The sequence below is a fragment of the Sciurus carolinensis genome, chromosome 7 (genome assembly GCF_902686445.1).
Source record: "Sciurus carolinensis chromosome 7, mSciCar1.2, whole genome shotgun sequence".
In the NCBI taxonomy this organism is placed as follows: Eukaryota; Metazoa; Chordata; class Mammalia; order Rodentia; family Sciuridae; genus Sciurus; species Sciurus carolinensis.
This window is the reverse complement of record NC_062219.1, coordinates 118,427,348-118,453,182: the sequence shown is the minus strand read 5'-3', so window position 1 is coordinate 118,453,182 and position 25,835 is coordinate 118,427,348. Positions and strand designations below refer to the sequence as shown.

General features: G+C 51.7%; 1 protein-coding gene across 5 annotated transcripts; it reads left to right on the top strand.

The window, feature by feature from the left end:
- The first annotated feature begins 1,597 nt into the window (after window positions 1-1,597).
- On the top strand, window positions 1,598-25,281 carry Rab44 (RAB44, member RAS oncogene family). Of its 5 annotated transcripts, XM_047557152.1 has the most exons (13): window positions 1,598-1,808; window positions 9,645-9,756; window positions 10,540-10,711; window positions 11,853-11,999; window positions 12,385-12,475; window positions 12,734-12,829; window positions 14,137-14,324; window positions 14,865-16,294; window positions 18,921-19,002; window positions 20,606-20,720; window positions 21,754-21,855; window positions 23,806-23,882; window positions 24,967-25,281. In XM_047557152.1, exons 1-13 carry the CDS (start codon window positions 1,602-1,604, stop codon window positions 25,055-25,057), a joined length of 2,910 nt encoding a protein of 969 aa, XP_047413108.1. In that variant the 5' UTR covers window positions 1,598-1,601; the 3' UTR covers window positions 25,058-25,281. The 5 variants fall into 5 exon arrangements, with proteins under 5 accessions (XP_047413108.1, XP_047413109.1, XP_047413112.1 ...); XM_047557153.1 differs by lacking the exon at window positions 11,853-11,999; XM_047557156.1 differs by lacking the exons at window positions 1,598-1,808; window positions 9,645-9,756; window positions 10,540-10,711 and adding an exon at window positions 10,851-11,733.
- The last annotated feature ends 554 nt before the right edge of the window (window positions 25,282-25,835 follow it).

The window sequence follows — 25,835 nt, the reverse complement described above, 5'->3', positions numbered from 1 at the left end:
TTCATCCTCAATGAGTTGATCCACTCTGAGGTCAGAGCCTTGTGATTCAGTCGCTCTGAACCTTGGTGCACGGGGACCACGTCTTTAACACACCAGGCTTTGGGGACGTTCCAGATCCAGATCATAACAGGCCAAGGTGAGAGCCTAGAGGGGCCTCTCCTCCCTGCAGCGCGGGCAGGTTCTGCTTCTCCAAATCCCGCCTCTCCTGTCCCACTACCTGCAGAAGCCACCCTGAGGGCACACCAGGGTCTTGCCACTCTCTACAGTTCCATGTGCCTCAGACTTACCCCGCTGAGGGCAGGCCCAGCCTCCCTTGCCCTGGCCTGGGGTCCTCAACTTGAGAATCTTTGTTTTTCAAAATTCTTGTCAACTGACTGAACTAAGGTCTTCGGCCACAGATGAAGGGGTCCCAATCGATGAGCTTGACGTCTCTTAGATGAGCCCCTAATATGTACTAAGGTTCTGGGATCAGTGTGGACTGAGATGCATCCATATCAAGGGGTCCCAGGGCATTGTGGGGCCTGTCTTACAGAATACCGCCGATTGGGTCAAGTATGAAGAACAGCCATCTAGGAGATCAAGGAGCTGGCATCCGGTGACAGCTTTCTTGCTGTGTCATCCCAGGGTGAAAGGCAGAAGGGCAAGAGAGCAAGAGGGGCCTGGACTCATCCTTTAATAAGGACCCCCTCCTGCAAGGGCAGACCTGCTCCCGCCAGACAGCTGGAATCCACTCTTAAGAGCGGAGCCCCCACGACCTAAACGCCTCCCGTCAGGCCCCCTCCCAGCACCCCCCGCGGGGGGCTGAGTTTCCAACTCATGAAGTTTTGGGGACACAATCAAACTATAGCAGGCCACAGACAAGGGGACACCGAGCCTGAAGCACGAGGGTGGCAGCAGGGAAGGCTTCTTGGGGGAAGCAGCCTCTGAGGCTCGAGGGAGGGCATGAGCTAGTCTAGGGGTGAGGGAACTGGGAGAAGTTTGGGGTGAAGGGAGAAGCAGGGGCTCTGGCATTCCTGGAGCCACCAGTTTTTCCTCAGGGTCCCCATGGATCCCGAGGCTGTGAGGAGGAAGGAAGAGGGAGGCATGTCGTGCAAGACCCTGAGAGCCAGGCAGCCCGAGAGCTCTGCTGCGCGGGTTCGGATGCGTGTGCCGAGGGAGGAGGGAGAAGTTTGGCGAGGCGCGGCTGAGAGAGCGGGAAGGCCAGCATCAGTCCTTTCCATGCTGCCAACCTTTGCAGAAATGAGCTGGCAGAGCAGCAGGAGAGACCTGGGAAGAAACTGGGTGACATTCTGCAGACCAGAAACTAGGACAACTGCCGGGGGCCACTTTATAGGATGGTCAGAGAAGGGTTTCATGGTTGAGCAGGGAACTGAAGGACTGGGACATGTGGATAGTGGGGAAATGCATTCCCGGCAGAGGTACCGGAGGCCCTGAAGGGGCTTGGGGGACAAGGCCAGAGAGCCCAGCCAGGGACGGACCAGGCGGGGCTGGTTGGCGATGGTAGATTTTCTTCTGGAAGCGATGGGATAGGAGAGGGTTTTGATTTTCTTCAGAAACCTAGCGTCCCCTTACTTCTCCTCTGTCCCCAGGTCCAAGGCACCATGGAAAGTGGACAGAGAATATCTCGAAAAGGCCGCAAGTTGGGCTCCAGTCGTCGTCGGCAGACCAGAGAGCCAGCCGATGGCCAGGATGCCCTAGTCGCCCCAGAGGCAGAGTTCTGGTCCTCCCAGGCAGATGCAGAACTGCAGGCCTTCTTCCAGGACTGTGGTGCCAAAGAGAGGGGATTTGTCACTCGCGAGGACCTGGCGGTGAGCTTAAGGCCCCCATCCTAACTCCTGAATCCCTCTTCTGCAGACCCTGAGACCTCCTATCCCGGCAAGGCACAGGCTCCCAGAAAAGACTAGGGACTTGTTTATACCAACGTGTGGATGACTGATAAGGCTTATGGGGTAGCCTCTTTCAGAAACATTGCATTTCAACAAAGGAGAGAATTTTAAACCAAAGAAGTAATTTGCCAATGACATAATTTCAGGCCCTTTGAGCAGGAAGTTTATACTGCAGAGCAGTCAGAACCCTGAAAATCAAACCAGATTGATGACTACAAACTTTATTATTTTTATTATTATTATTATTTGGTACCGGGGATTGAACCCAGGGGCACTTAACCACTGAGCCACCTCCCCAGCCCTTTTTTATATTTTATTTAGAGACCCTTCCTTGCTAAGTTGCTCAGGGCCATGATAAATTGCTGAGGCTGGCTTTGAACTCAATCCTCCTACCTCAGCCTCCCGAGCTGCTGGGATTACAGGCAAGCCGCCACACCTCGCGATGATTATAAATTTAATGAAACATAAGATCAGCCATGGTGGTGCGTTCTGTAAGGAGTCTTAGGCTATGACCCAGACTGAGGTTGACTGATTTTGTTTTGCTTTCTCCTCATTCATGGCAAGAGGGCCTGTATGGGTTGCTCGAGTCTTGAGGGGCCTGCTTTTCTAGGCTGTTCTAGGCTTGGACTTTAGTCCTTTCCCCATCTGAACTGACCTTCAAGGCCACATTAAGGTGTGAATAGCTGCTATTGAAATGCACTTTTCAGAAAGGTTAAGAAAAAAAAAAAAAAAAAAGACTTGAGTAAATATGAAATCAACACTTACCAAAGGTCTGGTCTAATTTACTTTTATCATTATTAATTAATGAGGGAAATAGGAAGATGTTTTGACTCATTCAAAGAGCTTGTGAGCAACTAGGATATTTATAGGCAGTTTAACAGAAAAGTGTTTAAGATTGCTGAGTTCAATTTTAAACATGGCTAATGTCCGACAGGCCATAAATCTTTGGGGGTTTTGTTTTACGACGCAAATTGTTTTCTTTTTCCCTGGACAGAAATCTTCCAGCTAGCAAGTAATTTCAGTGAGTCAGGCACTTTTAATTAAATAAAAACAATACGATGATCTCAGTCTTTCCTCTGGTTTGGACAATGTGTGGTAATCCTTGAAAGGATGTGCTACCTTTCTTTTTTTAAATTTTATTTTTATTTATTTATTTTTATGCGGTGCTGAGGATCGAACCCAGTGCCTCACACATGCCAGGCAAGCGCTCTACCACTGAGTCACAACCCCAGCCCCTACCTTTTTGTCTTATTTCCACATGTCAGATAATTTTTCTGTGATTGTGAATAATTTCCTAGCTTTTGATCTATGAAAGATTTGACCAGGTTTGGTTTTATTATTTGCATAGGTGCAACAAGAGTATAAATTAAGTATATGGGTCTCTGAATTTTTGGCAAAATCAAGACTTGGCAGTATTAGGCCATTTTAGCTTCTGTTCAGAAGTTTTCATATGGTGTCTTAGGTTGGACTTTGAAAGCACCTGCAATTTGCCCTTCTATCGAGTGACCAGCTTTCCCAGTTTTCCAAGGACTGCCGGGCTGCCTGGAATGCGGGGATGTGCTTGCTAAAACTAGGAAAGTCCTTGGGAAACTGGGATGAGTTGTCATTCAACCTCGATCCTAAGGTAGGAAATCAAGTCCAAGACGCTCTCTCCAGCAGATGGCCCTTATAGATTTGAGTGGCTTCCTTTCTTCTTGAAGTTCCCAGATTTTCTTGCCAGGAATTGACCTTCCTTATCATTTGGTTCCAAAACAGCTTCCTGAGAGGGCTTTGCTCCCCCTGATTAAATGAGGATCACAGTGGAAAAGCGACACCCCAAGTAGGGCCTTGGTTATAATTGCTTTTTTTTTCCCTTTTTTTTTTTTTTTTTCCGAGGTACTGGGGATTGAACCTAGGGGCATTCTACCACTGAAATAATCCCCAATCCCCTTTATATTTTTTGTTTTGAGACAGGGTCTCACTAATTCACCCAGGCTGACCTTGAACTTGAAATCTTCCTGCCTTAGCCTCCCAAGTAGCTGGGATTACAGGTGTGCACCATTTCGTCTGGCTCATAATTGTTTTATCCAATTATATCCCAGTAAAAAAAGAGGCCAAATTCTATTGAACTTGCACATATAATTATATTGCTTTTGAAAGTAAGGAGATTCCATAAAAGCATTGGTCTCTGAATCATTAGGAGGCTGTGAGATTCAGATACCATTTGAAATATTTCATTTCAGTTTACAAATGTCGAACTACCAAACTGAGGATTAGAAACAGCTCAGAAGAAAAAGAAAGAACTTCCTTACAGATCTTCTAAAGTAGAACAATAAAAGATAGTATCAACCATCTTCCCAACAAATAACCACAAGGAGATTTCCTGCAGCTGTTCATTCTGAGTCATGGAATTAATTTGTGTTCGGCTGGATCTTGGATAAGCTGTCTGCATTTGGACTCAAGAGCCCTGCAAATCCTCAGGTCACTAGGTCAATCTGAAAGTCATTCAATGTCAGCCCGGAAGCCCGTATCCAAGCGAAGCTTAAATAGCTCATAGAACCTGGAACAGTCCTTTTTCTATAGTCTTTGACTTTTTCTTTGTTGAAGACACAAGCTGTGACCTGCAACTCATATCAGAGCCTTCAGGGGTTCCTAGGAAAGCAGAAACCTGTCAAGTACTAGACAGAAAGGTTGTGGCGATTTAGTACAGGAACTAATAACACCAGAGCAGAGAGGGCAGAACACCCCGGGCAGGACCAGCTATTTCCTAGGATTTGCTCAGTGCTTCCCCTGAAGACAAGGACATGTCATGGGTAGCAAAAGGCACCAAGAAATCTCCAGGGCCTCCCCACAGAGCAGGACAATGCTGAAATATTTATCTCAATGACATTTTGCCTATGTAAACTTAGCATGGGACAGGAGGAACATGGCTTCTGATTTGAGTCCTTCCCCCGATGCTTTATAATAGTATTGACGTATTCAAGAAATACAGAGAAAGATAACCTGGGTATTTTATTTTAATTCCCCCCCCTTCCACATTTAGGGGAGGCAACATTAAAAGAACTGGCAGAGAACATCTGAGCCTCAATTGAGACAGGATCCTGGGAGTTCCAGAAACAGCAGTTGGTCACCTAGCTTAAAGTGATAGTCGAATAAAATACTTTGAAATAAACAAGGGAGAAGGTAATATGATTATAAGAAAAATTAGCTCTTTCATAAGGGAGGTGACTTTGCTTTTTGTTTTTTAAAAAATTAGGATACGATATGGAAAAAACAAATCAGAAATGATTGTAGTGAGATAGAATGTTATATATGTAGCTTACATAGAGAAAAATAGCCACCCCCCCTCTTTTTTTTTTTTTTTTTTTGGTACTGGAGATTGAACGCAGGGACACTTAACAACTGAACTACATCCCAAAACCTTTTTTGTTTTTTTATTTTGAGACAGGGTCTTGCCAAATTGCTTAGGGTCTCACAAAAGTTGCTGAGACTGACCTCAAACTTGAGATCCTCCCGCCTCAGCCTCCCGATCCACTGGGATTACAGGTGTGCACTACAACGCCTGGCATTGTTGACCCACAGTGGCCCTTGCTGAGAACTCTGAAACCAACTTATCATTTTAATAGAGATGAAGACAAATTCTAGTTTCACCTTTTTAGAATATCGTGGCAGTTAATGTTTCGTGCTTTTGTTTATTATTATTTTTAAACCCATCGTAATGACACCAAATTTGGCAAAATGTTAATACATTCCATAGCTAATTTTCAGGCCTTATAAATTAGGCAAATAAAGTTGCCTTTCAGCAAACTTCTGGATCTATTCACATTTTATCTTTTTATCCTTTCCTACCTTCGGACAAAACCTCTTGCCTGATCCCTTGGAAAGCAAACCCACACTCCATTTTCCTCACAGATATGATTGTGTCTCTGTCACTGTTGCTCTTGGTGGTGTCTTAAGCACACAGAGTGATTAATACTCTTAACCAATGTCATTAACCTCTGTTTCCCAGGACGAATGGCGGGTAAATAATCAGGAGCCATCGAACACATCCATTTTTATTAGACTAGCAAAGCTCGCCAACACATATAACACAACTTTCTACAGCCACACGTAGATGTCACACTTTAAAAAAAAAAAATTATGACGAAGTGGACAGAACATAAAATTTACCACTTAGTCATTTTCCAGTGTACAGTTCAGGGGTGCATTCACAGCCCTGCATGGCCATCTCCACCATCCCTTTCCAGAACTTTCTTTCATCTTCCCAAAATGAAACTCTGCTCATGAAGCAACAGCTCTCCTTCCTCCCTACCCCGACCCCTTGATGGCCTTATTCAACTTCCTTTTTTTCTTTTTTTTTGGGGGGTACTGGGATTTGAACTCAGGGACATTGAGTCACATCTCCAGCCCTTTTTGTACTTTATTCAGACACAGGTTCTTGCTAAGTTGTTTAGCGCCTCACCGAGTTGCTGAGGCTGGCTGTGAATTTGAGATCCTCCTGCCACAGCACCCAGTTCTTCTTCTCCTTTCTGTCTCTGATTTTGAGCTGTCTAGATACTTCAGTGGGAACATATAGTATTAGTCCTTTTGTGACGGGTTCATTTCACTTAGCAGTCCTTATGGTTCTTCCATGTGAAAGCTCATGTTCAGAATTCCCTTCCTTCTTAAAGCTGGGTGGTATTCCGTTGTATGTGGATACCATGCCTACTTTGTCCATTTATCCACTGATGGGCATTTGGGTTACTTCCGGTTGGGGGCTGTTGTGGATAAGGTCCTGTGGTATGAACCTGCAAACGTCTGGATCTCTACCGTCCCTCACACCAGTTTTTCTAAGTGGCAAAAATGAATTCATTAACATGACTCAAAGATATTGAGACCTTCTAGCATGTGCAAAAATAAGAAGTAAAAGGATATAAACCTAAATTTTTGCTTAGCAATCAACAAATGTAGTTCAGTAAGTTCAGTATTAAATTTTCTTCGACATTACTAAGTAACTAAAAATTATTTATTACTGTAACTGAATATAAATTCAGGTTTTTAAAGTTACCTGAGGCTCTTAGAAATTGTGTCGAAGATGAGACACTATAGGCTGAGTGTTAAGTGTTCCTGGGTTCAATCCGCAGTACCTGCCCCCCCAAAATGAGACACTATAAAATTAATACTGCTTACATAAAAGGAACTTGTTAAAATAATGAATTAAGTTATTGAATACATATTTACATTTTTATAATCCTAACAATAACAAATGTTCAAGGATGATGTTGGCTTATTTCATCAGTGAGATATAATGAAGTGAAAGAAATTCAGATTAACTAGTTTCTTCACAAAAAATAAATGAAGATTTTATACAGAATGGATATTAACATTATACTTAACATAAAACAGAGAAAGCAGCTATTATTTGTGTTCTATAAACCAAAATTAACAAGTAATTTTAATTTATTCAATAATCCACCTTAATTATGTGAACCTAGTTCTTTAAAATTTGAGTTAGCAGTTTCTATAAGATGATTTTTTAAGTGTAGCATATTTATAACATTAGAATTTCAGTTTTATTATTACCTATTTCAAAGAACTTTGACTTACACAAACATGTATTTGTCTCCATAAACCAATCAATGCAGAACACTTTTTTTTTTTGCGGTGCTGGGAATCGAACCCAGGGCCCTGTGCTTGCATGGCAAGCACTTTACCAACTGAGCTATCTCCCCAGCCCACCGAGCACTCTTAAGAGACATATTACCCTAAGTTACTAATTCCTTCCACAGGTAGAAAAATATTTCAGACTCTCAATAACAGTAAAAGGCTTTTTTTGAATTACACACACGCACGCGCGCGCACACTCACACATACACACACACACACACACACACACACACGAAGCGTGTGGCTTCATTTCTATGATTCCACCCACAGGTTAAAAGTAAATGCAGAGACACAAAACCTCACCAGTCCAGGTCTCCACGAGCTGCTGTTCTCCTTCCTGTGCATAGCAATTCTTAGCCAACTTGAGGTCACAATTAGAAAAACAAACAACAACCAAAAGACGAGCAGACCAACTTTTCTGTTATCTCTCCACCCAAGGCACTTGGTCTCCACCATGTATCCTAGATAGATCATGACATCTCCTTCCCCATCAGTGATGCACCAACCGAGAACAGCTGAACAGTGATGTGCAGTCCAACATAAAAACACGAAATCTGGGCTGGGCTTGTGGCTCAGTGGTAGAGCGCTTGCCTAGCACATGTGAGGCACTGGGTTCCATCCTCAGCATCGCATATAAATAAATTAATTAAATAAATGACTAATACAAATATTTTAAAAAATGAAATCTTCATGTGCAACAAATCAAAATGCATTCTGCTGTCATGTGTGACTAATTAGAACAAATAAAAATTAAAATAAAAAACCCACAAAATCAGCAAAAAGGAAACAAACCAATAATTAGAGTAGCAGAATTGGTGAATTCAAAGTTCTGTTATATTTAGATTCCTTCTGAGAGTCAAAAAAGAAACACCTGGATTCTAAGAGCCCATGAGGTATACTTGTCTGGCAATGTAGACTCTCAATAACAGTAAAAGGCTTTTTTTGAATCACACACACGCACGCGCGCATAGCTCTGCCAGGTGAGTCTCTTGGGTGGTGGATCCTCTAAAGGATAACTTTCCAAAAGGTAAACTCATGACCTAGAGGTGAACATAAAAAAATGCACATCCGAGCTGGGCGTGGTGGTGCAGCCTGTAATCCCAGCAGCTGGGGAGGCTGAGGCAGGAGGATCGCGAATTCAAAGGCAGTCTCAGCAACTTAGCAAGACCCTGTCTGTAAACAAAATATAAAAGGACTGGGGATGTGGCTCAGTGGTTGAATGCCCCTGGGTTTGATCTCTGGTACCAAAAAAAAAAAAAAAAAAAAAAAAAAAAAAGAAAGAAAGAAAGAAAAACAAATGAACAGAAACACTCATATTAGAGATTTAACTCATTAATTAATGTTACAAATGATTCAAAGCACATTTTAAAATCTAGGCAATTTAACAAAAACATTTGAATCAAATTGCTGAGTTAGACATTTAAAAGCTGGTTAATGTTCAACAGGCTATAAATCTTGGAGTTTTCTGTTCCATCAGATAAAAATTATTTATGTGTCTCCTGGATAAAATCTACATGTTGACATGTGACTTCATGTAGTCTGAGTCCTTGAATCAGTCCATGAATCAGTCCCATGACTTGAACTAAGTCCACCTTCTAGTCTGGAAGATGTGTGGTTGGCCCCTGTCCCTCTGATGCTAAAGGGATATGCTACCCCCCTTTGTGACTTATTTTCCAGTTTCGGATAATTTTTTGACACTGACGAACATGTCTGAGGAGGATTAGTTGCTGTCCTTCATTGAGACTGGGCTGGGACTCAGAACAGATGAGTTTGGATTCTTTTTTTTTTTTTTTTAATTTTATTAAGTTGTTGATGGACCCTTTATTTAATTTGTTTCTTTATATGCGGTGCTGAGAATTGAACCCAGCGCCTCACACGTGCTAGGCAAGCGCTCTACCTCTGAGCCCCAGCCCCAGCCCTGAGTCTGGAGGGAGAGAGGGCAAGGGTGTGGGGCCTGTTGGGGCTGCCTTGGGTGATACTGGGGCTCAGGGGAGGCCCTGGGTCAGGTGTTGGGAGAACTCTGAAGCTGGTGGGGGATGGGAAGTGGGACTGAAGACAAATGCATCCCCTTTTTGAGGTCACCCAGAGCCCCTCACTGTGGGAACAGTCGCCCAACTCACGCCTTCCTTCCAGGACGCCAAGTTCAGTTTCCTGGGTAGCGAGGAGGAGCCACAGATGATCTTTGACTGGGTGGACATGGCGCAGCGGGGCCAACTCTCCCTTGAAGAATTCAGCTCTGGACTCAGTACGTCTGACCAGGGGGGCTGCTGGGGACTTCCCCAGAGGTGTGCTGTGGCTGGGCTGGCAGGAAGGGTGACCCCGTCACAGCTCGCTCCTCTGGTCCCCAGCAGATCAGGGACTCCCCTGGACATTGCCTCAGGGGTGGGTTAAAGCCCCCCATCTGCCCCTGAGGCCGCAGGCAGAAGGTAACACTCCTGCTCCTGCTTGGTTAAGGGAATCCTAGGCCCCAGGGAGCAGCTGGAGGTGCGCATGTGCTGTTCTCGCTGCGCTGCCGGGAGCCTCCTTCTCTGGAAACCCACAGGACTTTTTCCCTGTTACTCACATCTCAGTTTCCAGGTCACCTCCCAGGGAAGCTTCTAGCCACTCTGTCTAAAGTAGCTTATCCTTAGTCTCCTAATGGAAATCACCTGCTTTATTCCTTTGGCTCACTTAGCAAAACTGCTTAAAAATAAGTGTCCTTTTCAACCCTTACTGGAAACGTCTGCTCTACCAGGGGTGGGATTTTGCCTGATTCAGACACCAGCACAGAGTAGATGCTCAATAAATAACTTTGATTGCGTGCATGAAGAATCTGTCGGCTTCTGGGAGCTGTAGTATGGATTCCAGCGAGTCTTTGGGTGTCTCAGATGATCAAGCACCTACCCTGAGTAGACTGCCGAGGTTGAAATGAGGAGCACAGGAAGGTGGCGCTGTATAATGTCACAGTACTAGTTCCTTCCTCAAGGGCTGGAGCAGGGCAGGGTGGGAGGTCAGGGCCCACCCCAACCTGCTCCCCTTTGTTCCACAGAAAACATCTTTGGCTCCAGCCCGAGCATCCACAGGCTCCGCAGGAGTCGACCGCCTCCCTCTCGGGTGCCTGCGACCGCTAGCTTCCCGGCACTGGAGGAGGCAGACGCTGAGGAGAAGGAGGCCTTCCTTGCCCTCCTGGGGCAGCTGGGGACCAGCCACTTCCTTCCTGAGTAAGGCCACGTGGTGGGGGTGAGGGTTCTCCTGGACACAGAGCCAAAGGGGCAAGCAGGATGCAGATCTAGCCACTTGTCGCCGTGTGCCCAAGGGCAGGTGGCTGACCTCTGACCTCCGTTCCCTGACTGTCGAATGGGGTTGCAGCTGCCGAGAGGTTGAAGCATGTGCCGAGGGTGCCTGGAGACCTTCCCCACCTGACCCTCCCTCCTCTGCCTGCCCTACAGGGCCCTCCCACGAGGGCCAGGGAGTTGGGGTGTCAGCCTCCCAAGAGCCCTTGGGGGTCTCCCTGAGGGTGCCTCTCTTCACTCAGAAAAAGGGCCCCGTTCGGTCCCAGGCGTGGTGATGCTCTGGGTTGGGCTGGTTTGGAGGCAGGGGGGCATTTAGTCCAGTGTGGCTCAGGCGCCGGGCTTGCGGGCTTCTCTCCTGCTCAGAGAAGGAAACGCCCCTCCACATCCTCCAGGTGCCTTGGGGACCATGAGAGTCCCTGCCACTCACTCAGGTTTGCTCACCCCACCCCCAGGGCTCTGTGAGGACAAGATCCCTCACATCTGGCACTTGGAGGGTGGGGCCAGGTGTGTGGGACGAGCAGGGTGGGACCCAGGGTGTAGGCCGGCGGAGCAGGCAGCCCTTAACCCACTCGGCAGGTTGGCCTGGGCTTCAACCCTCTGGCATCTGTCTCCACAACTTAATTAGAGATCCATGTGAAAGCAGGATTTACTGAGAGCCAGCCGCGCCAGGTCCTGAGCTGGTGCTTTCACTGGGCGTGTCTCTCACTCCCCAGCGACCTTGCCAGGCAATGTGGGCCTCCCCATTTACAAAGGAGCCCAGAGAGGGTTCGATTTGCAGAGATCACACAGCACCAGAGTGGAAGAAGAGGGGAGGCAGATGGACGCCTTGGCTCACGGTCCTCCACCCCGCTGCTTGTCACTGATCACAGAGACAGTGTTGTGGGGATGCAGGAAGGAGACGGTGCCTCCAGGAAAGACTCCTGGGGGAGGTGACATCCGAGTTGTGCCTTGTAAGGTGTTGATGGAGTTGGTGCCCAGGTCTCTTGGAGTGTTGCCATGGACACTGAGGAGCAGGGTCCCCTGCTTCTGGCCTCCTTGACCCTGATCTCTGGTGGCTTCCCCTCCCCAGGCAGACGGAGCTATGGCAGCTGTGGGGGAAGCTGCGGCAGGAGGAGCCCCAGCTGGCAGGCAGCCTGGAGGGCTTAGTGGCCAAGATGAGCCACCGCCTGCAGGAGGTCGGGGCCGACAAGGAGGCTCTGGAGCTGACGCTGAGGAAGTGAGCGAGGGCCGCGCGCTGGCCCCCTGCGGCAGGCCTGGGAGCGGGCGGACCAGGGCTGCGGGAGCCTGCCGGAGGGGACAGAACCCGTTCCTTAGCAGGGTCACCGCTCACCAGGCTGCAGCGTGCGCAGGGACCCAGGGGCTGCAAGGAGCTCCCCTGCCAGTCTGAGTTAGGGGCCAGGAGTTGTCGACCAAGAAAGGTGCACAGGGACCACAGGACAGGGCCAGGGAACCAGTGTCTTGGTGACAGAGTGACCCATGTCAGAGCGCTCAGATGGCTGTTCTCAGGGTGACAGGGCCGTGGCTGCTCAGTCTGCCCTGGCGGCAGGCCCGGCCGTGCGGGTGCTGAGGGGCCACCTGGTGCCCGCCTCCTGCCCCTCCAGGCGTGCCTCTGACCACCAGCGCGAGGTGCGGCAGCTCTACGAGGAGATGGAGCAGCAGATCAGCAGGGAGAGGCAGCAGCTGCAGGCCCAGGTGTGCCCTGGGGCCGGTCGCCCCTGCCCGGCTCCTCCTCTGGCTGAGGAGTGGACAGCAGAGCTGCTGGGAGTGGGCTGCGTGCCTGTCCCCAGGGCTGGTTGCGTCCTCTGGGTCTCAGCCTCCTTGTTGCTGCAACCTGGGGACCTCCTGGCCCCGGGCCTGGGCGGGGTGGAGCGGATGCGTTGGGAGGGCCGGCCCAGCCTGGCTGGCTGGTGCGTGCGTGTGCAGGGCAGGCCTGCGCTGTCTACTCCACAGAGCGACTCCCGGGGCCTGGCCCTCAGCTCCCAGATGCAGGAGGTCCTGGAGGCCAAGGAGCGAGAGGTGCAGAAGCTGGCCGAGGGCCAGAGGGAGGTGAGTGACAGGGCTGTGTGGATGCCCAACTGCCGAGGGGTCCCAGATCCTGACGCCTATCTTGTTGGGCCGTCCGTCAGCACTCCCTGGTCCTGACTGGGCAGGTCAGTCTGAAGCCACCACCCTGATCAGAGGATTCACTGGGTCTGGGCTCTCCTAGGAGCACTGTCCCTGGGAAAGAGGTGTCCTGGGCCCTGTTCTCAGTTAAGCAAAAGGTCCAAATCCCTGAGGGTCCAGTGAGGAGCCATGCCAAACCAGAGGGAGGGGGGGCTTCTCCTGGCCTCAGTTTATCCATCTGTAAAATGGGTGACTGCATCCATGGTATCCCCTAGGCTGCTTGTGTCAGATGAGGTAGTAGATGGGAAGGTGCTTTGAACTGGGAAAGCACTGGACAAACAAGTTCTGTTGGAGAAGTCTGGTGACCAGGTGGAAGTTCGTCTCTGGTTTGCAATGCTGGCTGAGTGAACTTTGCAAGTGCTTAACATCTCTGAGCCTCAAGGGGCCATTTTGTCTTGCTCCTTGCACCCCCCCCCCCACGTCATTCTTCCCTCCACCCCACAGTTCCTATGAAGTGCTAGACACTGTTCTAGGTTTTGAGGAACATGAGAGACAAACCCCTGCCCGTGAGGTACCATGTAGTCAAGGGAACAGGTGATAAAATGCACAGCATGGGAATGTGAGGCATGGGGAAAGCAGGGGAGGGGGAGGGGAGGTTGGGGGAGTTGAAATGAGCTGAGGGGGGTGACAAGCAAGGCCTTACTCAGATGCTGACATTGGAGTACAGACCTCAGGAGCTGCAGACTGAGCCTTGTGGTATTTGGGGGAAGCGCAGTTCAGACAGGGGGAGCAGCAGGTGCAAAGGCCCTGGGGTAGGAGTGTACAAGGACCCACAAGCGGACCTGTGAGCTGGAACGAACAGAGGGAGGGGCAGCAGCAGGAAAGGAGGCGGTGTTGGGGAGACGGCAGGGTCCTGGAAGCCATCGTGAGAGTTCTACCTACACTGCTGGTGGTCACACAATTCTCCTGAGCCCTATGATTTGCCATTTGGTCAGGAGCCCTTGCAGCCCAGATGGAGCAGCCGTGTGGGGCTTGAGCAGCAGGTGTGCCTGAATGACGCAGGTCCCTCCTCCGTGCCCTGCTTGTCACATGTCCCCCGTGTGGAAGGAAGGGAAGTGACGAGGCCCTTGAGGGGTGACCCCCACCATCTTGTGTTTTTCTCCTGGAGCTTGGGCAGGAGAAGGGCAGGGGATCTATTCCCCAGGTGGCCTTGGAGGGCAATTGCGCCTCTCCCCCTCCCCCCTGTGCAGCTGGAGGCCCAGCTCCTTCACCTCAGTAACACGCAGCTGGAGGCCAACTCCGAGAACCAGCAGCTTCGGGAGGCCAAGCACGACCTGGCTGGGCAGCTGGAGGAGATGCAGGGTCGGCTGCAGGTCACCAGGAGGCATCTGGATGCTGCCAGGGGTCGAGTGTCCTGGCAGATAGAGGAGAAGCCCAGGTAAGTGGCTGCCATCCCTGGGCAGGGTGGGAGGCCCAGTTCTCTAAGACTGTGGTGAGTGTGCAATGCACACGTAACCTCCCTCCTTGATGCCTGCAGCAACCCTGCCAAGCTGAGCTAATCATGCCCGTTTCTCAGATGAACAAACTGAGGCACAGAAAAGGGAAAGACTTGTGCCCAAGACCACACAACTAGGATTAAGACACACATGTGCATACACACACACACACACACACACACACACACACACACACACACAGGGGCTGCTGCAGTGCTGGATCTCTGACACTTGCTCTACTTGTTATAGTCAGCAGTGTGGGATGGGCCAGAGTGATCAGAAAAAGCTTCCTGGAGGACGGGCTTCAGGAGGGCGTTGGGATGAGGGCCCGGGGAGTGGGAGGGTGGAGAGACAGGGCCAGGTGGGAAGGGCTGTCTGCGGGGGCACTGGAGGAGACAGCCATGGGAAGGTCAGTGGGGGGAGAGGGGTGACGCCGTCTCCACTGACCTTCCCCTGGCTTCACTTCCCAGCTTCCTTCCCAGTGTCCCCAGCTCAAGTGAGGAGCCCCCGCTGCCTGAGCAGCTGTTCGGGGACAACGATGATTGGGACCAGCTCCTGAACTTTAGCAGCCCTCCACACAAAGCCCTGCAGCTCTCCTGGAGCCCGCCCCCAACCCCAAGAGACACCTCAGGCCCCCAGACTCCCCGCGTGGTCAGGCAGATCTCCATCTCCAAGTCCCATGCTTTTCTATTTGGTCAGGAGCCATCTTCAGATCCAGATGGGGCCCCAAGGAGCCCCCCTGGGGTGTCTTGCAGCACCAAGGATGGGAAAGGAGTTGACCTGGAAGGGTGGGACATTAGTCCAGAGTGTCCTGTCAAGTCCCATGACCCAGAACCCGTCTGTGAGCCAGAACCGAACCGTGAGCCAGAACCAAGACCCCGGGCCCACTTCCCCTGGAGTCTGGGAGCCCCAGCTGGGGCGCCGGGCAGCCTGGTGGCAGCTGCACTCCACGGGCTCATTCCTTCAGAGGATGGGCCTGCTCCCCAGGGGGACACGCCCCCTCCCCAGGCCCCAGCTGGTGCCAGCAAACAGTTTCAGGTCCCAGATGCAGATGCCAAGGGCCCTGGGCCTGCCCCAGCCAAGCCTCCTAGGCAGCAAGAGGCCCTTCAGGAGCTGTTTGCCATGGGCTCTGAGCCAGGCCCAGGGTTTCAGGGGGCCATGGCCCTCACAGAGGGGTCAGCTGAACCTGCCCAGGGCCTGCCGTCTGCGGGTCAGACTCCCACAGGGGGGCTGGAGCAGGGCAAGCCGAGCCCAGCGAGGCAGGAGGGCTGGCCTGGGGGGCTAAGAGAGGCTCCTGGCCAGGCCCCCAGGTCAGGTGGGCTACCTACTTCCCCTCTCCAGAGTCCGAAAGAGGAGCCCAAGCCTGAGGAAGGAAAGCCAGTGGCCCGAGGCATTCTGGACCTTGGTTCTGAGCAGGCAGTTGAGGCTCCCGGCCAGGAACCTGGGTATCCAGAGTCCCCCCAGCAAGATCCTCTGCGTGCCCCTCCCCCAACTGACCTACCCCAGGCTTCTGGGGAATCAGAAGCCCCTGCTCCTGGGCAGCTGTCCCCTCCAGGGGGCTCTCCGCCCGGGGCTGCAGCAGGGTCCCAGGAGCCCAGTGGAACCCTCCCTGTGCTGGCTGAGCCGGAAGCACACCCCAGGCCCCCAGCCATGACTGTTCTGGTGGAAGGAGAAGCAGGCCCCTCTCAACCCAGGGAGCCGAGGGCAGAGAGCAGGTCTGAGGACCCGGGAACCGACTCCAGGGAGGCTGGGCTGACCCCATCCCTGGGGGACTCCATGGCCAGAGAGCCTCCAGCTGACCCCGATTACCTCTTCCACGTCATCTTCCTGGGAGACTCCAACGTGGGCAAGACCTCCTTCCTGCACCTGCTGCACCAGAATGCCTTCGCCGCAGGGCTGACAGCGACCGTGGGTAAGGCCCCGCCAGGGAGGGCGGCAGCGGGAGGGAAGGCCCCGGGTCAGGACACGCAGCTGGAGCAGGCCCAGAGCCAGCCACCCGCGAGGAAGCGGCAGCTTCTGCCCTGGCCATGGGCCCTGCGTTAGACCTTATTTTATGTGGGCACAATCTTGCTATTTCACTAATCGTCTCTAATTACAGGTAATTTGCTTTTTCTGCATTGATCTGATTAGCTTATAATGTGACCCATCAACAAAGCACCCTGCAATTTAGGTGCCAGTGCCGGTGGATGGTGAACGCAAGCACGCCTCCACCCACGTGGCGTGGGCAGGCCACTGCAGGGCCCTGCTGGATGGGATCACAACTAGCCCCAGGCCAGTCTGCGCGCTCTGGCAGCAAGTCCCCCAGCAAGCTGAATATCTCAGCGGAGTCCGTTGGTAGAGTTTATGTGGCATAATATGTGGCAGAGAAGGCTCGCAGGTGTCTGCCTTCAAATCCTGGCTCTACCACTTACCAGGGATGTGGACTTGGGCAAATTAGTTTTTTTTAAAAAAAATTTTGTAGTTGTGGGTGACAGGGTGCCTTTGTTTTATTTGTTTAATTTTATGTGGTGCTGAGGATCGAACCTAGTGCCTCACATGTGCTGGGCAAGCCCCGGCTGATACCTGCGATGATCAACTTATAAACCTCACGGGCTGGAGGTTTCCATGGTCGATTCCCCATTGCCTTTGGGCCTGTGATAAGGCAGCTCATCCTGGCAGGAGGCCAGCTGTGGAACTAGACCACTTACCTCCTGGCAGGAAAACAAAAGAAAGGGAAAGGAGGGGCTGGAGCCCCCAGATCCCCTTCCAGGCCGTGTTCCAGGAACCAGAAGACCTCCCGCGAGGTTTCCACCGCCTCCCAAGAGTGCCGTCCTGGGAACCAAGCCTCCAAGACACGCCTCTGATCCAAACCATAACACCTTCCGAGCCCCCAAATCCTCATCTGCTGACGGAGACAGCAGTTATGCCAACTTCTTATAGTGGTTGTAAGGATTAGTCGAGTTAATTCACGACAAGCTTTAAGAACAATATCCGGCACATAATAAGTGCGCAAAAAAATGTTAGCTATTGTTACTATCAGAAGTAAGTATTTGATAATGTCTAATTCGGTGGCTCCTGCAAAAGAAGTGCCCTGAAGCCTCCTCCCCTCGCACAACTCTCTGGATAGCTGGCCACTGGGTGTGGCATAGAAGCAAGCTTGTGGGAATGAGAGGGAGACCAGTTTGGGGACAAAGGTGGGAGCCCTACACATCTTCATGTCAGGCCAGGGTGCACAGGACCTGTACCAGGCTGGTGGCTTAGTGACCGCCCTTTCACTAGAGGAGCTTGGGACTTGCTGGCAGCTTGTCTCTGCCCAAGATCCTGGCGTGGGGAGCTAGTTAGATGCAGTGCCCTTGGGAGTGGGGACAGGCTTGCCCTGTGCAGTGGGGTCGCAGGTCTATAAGGCCACCATTATGAATCCCCTGAACTATCATTTACCGGCAAGGCGTCTTCCCCGCGCGTCTTATTCCTGAGGTGCGCTCCTCCCCATGATTATGTGGTAGGAAGTTTCCACAGAATCAAAGCAGGCTGCGGCCGGGCGTCCTGGAACACGCCTGTAATCCCGGCATCGCAGGAGGCTGAGGCAGGAGGATTGCAAGTTCAAGGCCAGCAACTTAGTGACACCCTGTCTCAAAATAAAATAAGAGAGAACTGGGGATGTAGCTCAGTGGTAAGGCACCCCTGGGTTCAATCCCCAGTAACAAAATAATAATAATAATAATAATGATAATAACTCCTTGGGGTTAATAGAGAAGAAAAAGAGACAAAGAGAAGTGAAGGCTGCAGACAGACTTTGGGCCGGGTCAGGCTTCCCAGTTTCCATCCAGGTGGAGCGCGTGGCAGAGGGAGGGGCTGGGTCTGCGGTGCTGGGGAGACAGCAGCAGGTGCCTGTGGGTATCACCTTAGAAACCCAGAGAAGGGTGGCTGCCAGCTCAGGCTGGAGCCGGCCAGGCTGACCTTAGGAGATCCACCTTCTGTGAGCTGGTCTGCGGCCTGCAGCGTGCTCTGCAGGAAAGTGGGTGGGACGGGGACCAAGCAGCAACCCCCCTGTCACTGCCTCTCCCGATTTCCTTGAGAAGTGGGGGGTGGCAGGACGGGGCACCCAAGGATTCCATCTGGCTGCCATCTTCCCGTGGACAGTCTGGAACGGTGACCACGGGGAGGGGAGATGAGGATGTACCAGGATAAAACAGTCAGCCTGCAGCAGCTGAAGCCTGGCCGAGCCTTCCACGGAAGCCATCTACCTCCCTGCACCCTGCAATGGGCAGCTTTTAAATTGCCTCCTCGCAGATAAGAAAGGGAGGCTCAGAGAAAGGCGGTGACCTGCCTGAGGTCACACAACCAGTAGGGGATGGCCCGGTCAGTCACCCCCAAGGCCAGGGCTCCGTCCTTTGCCACCCCTGCCCCCGGGTGCCTGTCTATGGGGAGCCTGTGAGGCTTCTGGGATTTGGAGAGCACGCGTGGCTGGTGTTGGGGACAGGTGTCTATTGGGGCAGGCCTTGGCTAGAGGGCCAGGCAGTGACTTGAAGGTAGGCCTCACCCTGCTCTGTGTGTCCTAGGAGTGGATTTCCGGGTCAAAACCCTGCTGGTGGACAAGGAGTGCTTTGCGCTGCAGCTCTGGGACACGGCTGGCCAGGAGAGGTAGTGGCACTGTGTGTCAGCTGTCGGACACCTGGGTGGGCAGGGGGCAGGGGGCGGAGGGCAGACCCGTCATCATGGGCCAGAGGCAGCAGGCCTCAGGATGTCAGAAGGATTCAGGATGTCAGGAGAGGAGCCTGGGTCAGACCCACGCCTGGGAGGCAGGGCAGCCAATGCAGAGGCTCCTGGGCCTGGCAGGGCATGGGCTGGGGCCGTCCCAACACACCCACAGGAGACAGCCCCTGGGCGCCTGTCCTTCTGGATACGCTGGCCTTCCACTTTACACCTAGGCAATACTCCTAGTGGTATATTTTACACCTAGTGACCATAACCTGAAAGGCACATGTGTTTTGCCTCTGCAATTCCATCTCTAGAAACTCATTTTATAAATTATAAATGTATATATGATTATATACATAACTATAATAACAAAGGACCAGGACTGTTTATAGCAGCATCGTTTATGTTACAAAACCTTGGAAACAGCCAGGCTGGCGCACACCTATCATCCCAACAACATAAAACAACATAAAATCCCAGCAGCTCGGGAGGTTGAGGCAGGAGGATTGCGAGTTCAAAGCCAGCCTCAGCAACTTTGTGAGGCTATAAGCAACTCAGTGAGACCCTGTCTCTAATTAAAAAATGAAAAGGGCTGGGGATGTGGCTCAGTGGGTAAGTGCCCCTGGGTTCAATCCCTGGTACCAAAAACAAACAAAACAAAAAACCCATCTTGGAAACAACCTAACTGACCTTCAACAGTGGACTGGTTAAATAAATGAGGGTCAGTCCGTACGATAGAACACTATGCAACTCCAAAAAAGACTGAGGACCCTTTATGTACTGATCGGAAAATATCTCAAAGACATCTTGTTAACTGGAAAAAACAAGTATAGAATACTGAATATTAATGAACATGATGAGTGTTTTATGTTGTTTTTATTTTTTTCTGTGCTATGGATCAAACCCAGGGCCTTGGATGTGCTAGGCTACACTGTGTTTGTGTAAAATGTGTGTGTGTGTGTGTGTGTGTGTGTGTGTGTGTGTGTGTACACATAAAATATCCCTAGAAAGTTGGGTGTGGGGGCGCATGCCTATAATCCCAGTCACTCGGGAGGCTGAGGGAGGAGGATAGCAAGTTCAAGGCCAGCCTGGGCAAGTTAGTGAGACTGTCTCAAAAGAAAAAAATAAAAAGGACTGGGAGGAGTAGCTCAGTAGTTAAGCACCCCTGGATTCAATCCCCCACTCCTCAGTACCACAAACACACACACACACACACACACACACACACACACTGGAGATTTTTTAAGAACCTGGTAAGCTTGCCGGCCTCCTGGGAGCGGGGCTGGTGGCTGCAGAATGGGTCTGGGGGAGGGAGAATTCTGGAGGGTGCCCTTCAGTATCTTTTGAAACTTGAGCCACGAGACCGTTGTCAAGTCGCCCTTTTCCGCCACATAACAGGGAAAGCAGGCGCGTGCACTGTCTTTGGGAAGTCATAGCAGCTCACAGGTCAACGGGTCACTTTGCAGCAGAGGGCGCGACTGAGGGCCCTGGAGGCCAGGACGGGGGTCAGGATGCTAACGTGGTCTCATGCAGACTCTCTGGGCAGGTACCACAGCTTGACTCGGCAGTTGCTCCGCAAGGCGGATGGGGTGGTGCTTATGTATGATGTCACCTCCCAGGACAGCTTTGCCCACGTGCGCTACTGGCTGGACTGTCTACAGGTGAGCGTACAGCTGCCAGGGCTGCTTCCAGTTTGGGGAGTCTATAGGAACCTTGCATCTTGTCCAGCCCTCCTCTTCTCTCAGGGTTACAAATGACACAACAGTCTTGTGAGTGACACCACACACTGAGGGTATGTGACTGGATGAGCTGGGAGTGCAATAGTACAAAGAAACCACAAGCACACAGTACAAGCCAAACTGCTTCCTTTATCCTCTAAGCTTTTCTTTTCTGTACACAGCAGCTCTGTTTGCAATGTCTTCTTCCTAACACCTGAGGATGATGCGAAAATTCATCTGTTCATACATGTCTAGATTTTTTTCTCCAAAATACTTAATACATACATACTAGAACTCAGCGATGTGTAGGAGCTAATACGTGAACCACATTAGCATGAAGCAAGACACGATGCTTCTCTTCCAAAGTCTAGTTAGTGAAGAAACACAGAAGAAGCAGGATGAGATAAAGCGTAAGGAGGGGAGCTGGGCTCTGGGCCTGACGGGACTTAGCTTTGAATCCCAACTATCTCACCCCAACTCTGTGACTTTGGACAAACGACTTAACTGCTCTGAACTTCCATTTCCTGACCTCTCTCCTTGGGGAGCTCTGAAGATTAACCAATATAATTGCTTTCAGCACAGCACCTAGTGTACAGCAAGCGCTCAGTTATCAGAAGTTGTTATTGCTATCATTATCATTAATGAAATAATTAGGAAATGTGCCAAGGCAGCCTGTGTGATCAAGCACCGTCAGGAAGAAAGGGGCCTGGGGTGGGAGCAATCCAGGAATACTTCCTGGAGGAGGTGCCCTAGAGTTTGGCCTTAGAAAGTAGGTGAGCTGATTGTCGGAACAGAGGAGGGGCAGACTCACTGTGGAGCGGGGCAGGGTCCAGGTGAGAAGGATACAGGTGTGATAGAGACGGGGGACACATGGGAGGGCACCCTGTCCGTTCCTGGGGGCTTCGAGTGGGCACGGCCATTGCGTGTCTGGGCCTGGCCAACACTGAGAGGGCTGAGGTGTTCCCTCTGTCCTCAGGATGCAGGGTCAGGCCACGTGGTCGTTCTTCTCCTGGGAAACAAGATGGACTGTGAGGACAAGCGGCAAGTGCCCACTGAAGCCGGGCAGCAACTGGCCCAGGTGAGCACCCAGGCGGCGACCCGTCTCTCCACCTGGACTGGGTGGGCATCTCCCCAGCAGTTAGAGGGCAGGGGTCAACCTGGCCTGTGCCACTGAAGAGGACCCCTGGCCATTCCTGCCTCGGCCCCATGATCAGAGTGGACCACCTCCACCTCCCTGGGCCACTGCAGACCAGCCTTGGGCCCAATCCGAGGCTGTCAAGGGTGTGACGTTGAACCTTACCATGGAATTAGCAAGTTCCCACACAACAGCCCAACTACCTTTAAAAAGAAAAATCTTCAGAGTAAAAAGGTTTTAAAAGCTTCACTTAAAATTCCCAAATCTTAAATTTATCTCTGCTCTCTAATTAGCATACGCCCTTCTAATTTGTTTTATTTTAAGACTGAAATCCTTCCTTGGGAAGACTACATCAAAAGCCTCCCTGGCAGAGAGTGGATGCTATTTATTTACAAATGGGATTTAATCACATCCTAGAAAACCTGGAGCGTAATAAGGAAAAAGCATCACTGCTGGTCCCTGTGACACAGCCCCTCGGGCGATTCCTTCCCGTTGCTTCTCTCCTTTCTCACAATCCTGAGGTCCCCGTGGTGACTCTGACTGGCAGGAGTTTTCCCTCTTAGAAGCAGTAAGCAGCTCATCCTTCTGGCATAGCGACGTCTTCTGTAGCACTTTATTCTAAGGGAAGAATCAGAAATAATTGTCCCTAAGGAAATACGGAAGAAATACCCACCTCTGATGTATGATCAGCATGTTTATCCGAGGATGTTCCTTACAGTGTTATTTACAAGAGCAAACATTTAGCAGTTACTGGTGGTTACATTGTGGAGGGTCATAAGAGAGCCTGGGGTTTGCCATTAGGAATTCTGCCCTAAAAGAATATTTAAGGGCGTGGTGCGAGCCGACAATACAACGTGAAGCTGGAAAAGCAGATGCGCAGTCTGGATCAAAGTTGAATCATCTGAAATTGCTGGTGTGGGACAGTTTGGGGCCTACAGAGGCAGCCATTCATATGGTTTAACCGGACAGTACAGTGACAGAGAGTCATGCCCCACCTTAAAAGGGACATAAATAAATTAGAATGGAAATGTCTCCCCACATGCTAACGTTGGTTTATTTTTTGAGTTTAGAGTTATTAATATTGTATTTTCCAGTATTCCCCCCAAAATATATATATATATCTTTGGTACCCAGAATTTAAGCCAGGGGTGCTTAAACACTGAGCCACATCCCCGGCCCTTTCTCATACTTTATTTAGAGACAGGGTCTCGCCGAACTGCCTAGGGCCTCGCTGAGTTGCTGAGGCTGGCTTTGAACTTGTGATCCTCCTGCCTCAGCCTCCCGAGCTGCTGGGATTACAGGCAGGCATTACCACTCCCAGCTCTGAAGATATATTTGTGAAATAAAAAAATGTAACTGACCATTAAGAATGTCCCCAGATGGGGCTGGGGATGTAGCTCAGTTGGTAGAGTGCCTGCCTCACAAGCACAAGGCCCTGGGTTCAATCCCCAGCACCGCAAACAAACAAACAAAAAATGTCCCCAGAGGTCTGGGGTTGTGGCTCAGTGGTAGAGCGCTTGCCTAGCATGTGTGAGGCACTGGGTTCCATTCTCAGCACTGCATATAAATACGTAAATTAAATAAAGGTCCATTGACAACTAAAATAAATTAAAAAAAAAAATGTCCTCATGGGGCTGGGCAGTAGCTCAGTGCAGAGCATTTGCCTCATTTGGGACTCTGTCTTCCTGCTGTCACTCCGAAGGCTGTGGACTGTCTCGGGTGGTGCCCTTGACACCTGGCTAACCAGGGTAGAAGGGTGGTGGCCCTGCTGAGACGGGGCTGAGTCTCCCACGGAGATGGGCTCAGGCAGCTGTGGGCAGGACTCTGGCAAGGGCTGTGCCTGGCCTTTCCGCCGTTTCCCCAAGGCCCCTGTGCCCCTCTGTCTGCCTGCAGGAGCTGGGGGTCTCCTTTGGGGAGTGCAGCGCTGCCCTGGGCCACAACATCCTGGAGCCCATGGTGAACCTGGCCCGGTGAGTGCCACCCCCAACTTCCCACCCCCACCCAGAATCCTCTGGGGCAGCCTTGGTCCCAGCCCTGGCTACTGTTGGGCAGGCAAGGCCCTGGGGAGGTGGCCCCTGGGGTGGGTAGGACAGGGAGTGGGCACTGGGTCTCCAGACTCCAGCTCCACTCTGTCCTTCTCTGAGCCTCAGTTCCTTGATTTTCTGGAAGAGGGAATGTCCCTCTCCTGCTCCCAACCTTCTGGTGACTTCAGTGGATTAAGAATAAAATCCAGGGCTGGGAGTGTGGCTCAGGGGTACAGCGCTTGCCTACCATGTGTGAGGCACTGGGTTCGAGTCTCGGCACCACATAAAAATAAATAAAGATGGCCTGTGCATCTACAACTAAAAATGTTTAAAAAAGAATAAAATCCAAATGCTTGCCATAGCCTCTTGTCTCCAGGGCCCTGTCCCCTGCCCCACCCCCACACATGCTCCAAGCTCCAGCTACCCCGAAACCCTCCCAGACCTCCTCCGGGTCCCTCATCGCCCTCGGGACAAACCACGACTGCACAGGCACGGGCCTGCTGCTTCCGACTGTCCGGGAAGCAGGGACTTGTTCCTCTACCGGGTTCGACCCCTCCCGCCAGAAGAGACCTGGCACGTCTAGGGAGAGACATGGCACCTGCTCCCGGCACACAGCGCCGTGCGGATAGACGAACGGGCCTCTTTCACGCGCTCTTGACCTGAGTCCGGCCCTCTGCCCAGAACCCCCTTCTGCGGGCCAGCCTTGCCCAGGGCTCCGGTGCCAGCTCAGACCCGCTTCCCTACCTGGCTCCTTTCCTGGGTTGTGATCATCCTTTCCCTGTCTGCCCTTTACACCCAGAGCAGGTAACCTCGGCATCTTTGTCCCCTTCAGTGTCCCTTGAGTGGCGCCTGGCGCCCAGTGGGCCTGGATGGATGCCAGAAAAGAGGCAGAGGGTCCCCGGTCTCCACGGCCCCGTTTTTCCAGCACCAGGACCAGAGCGCGGAGAGGAGGGAGCTTGGAGCAGCCTCTGCGCCCCAGCCACACCCACGGCCCCCACACTGCTCCTAACACCTCTATATTGTCATGCAGGTCACTGAAGGTGCAGGAGGACCGCCTGAAGGGCTCACTGGTGGAGGTGGCCTCTGAAAGGCCCCCCAAGAGAGCTGGCTGCTGTTTCTGACCTCCTGTCCCACCCCACCTCTCGGGGCTCCATGTCCCTCAGCTCCCATTCTGCCTTCCTGGACAGGACAGCAGCCGGGGACCAGCTTGAAAGTTCATGAAAATCTTCCTCGAATCAGGACTCAGATGTCACCTCTGACCACACCCTCCAAAGGACTTCGCAGAGTGAAATAAGGCGGGTGGGGGTGGGGTGGAAAATTCTAGAAAACCAGCTTAAGGAAAAGACACCAGAATTTTGGCAATACATCTCTGGGTGGCAGAGTCACCGGTGGAGTGTGACGCTTTTCCTTTTGTACCTGCTTGTATTTTCCGATTTTCTGCCACGGTGGGTGTTCCTCATACACTCAGGGGCGGGAAATGCTGAGTTGAGGAAGAGAAGCTGTTCCAGGCTCTGGCTTTGGTGCTGGTTCCTGAGTCACGGAGCCTGCTGGTTACCAAGTGCCCGTGAATGGTCACCGGGCGGGCCACCCAAACTGTTTCCACTTGCAACAGTGGGGTTTCTTCCCAGTAGAATCTGGCTCCTGAGAAGAGGGCGTTCTGATGGCCCCTGACGTCCCGGTGCGTCTCCCTGAGCCTGAGTCCCATCCCTTTCGCCATGATCCACCTCTGAAGGATCACACGGGGGTCCCACTCCCTGCCCCAGTGCCTCGGTGTCCACCGCACAGCGCTGAGGCCCGAGCTGCAGCTCCCTGGATGCGTGTGACTGGTGGGGCTAGGATGTGGCTGTCGGGCCTGGAGGGCGCAGGGGACACAGCAGGGAGGTGTGTTTGGGGGTCTGG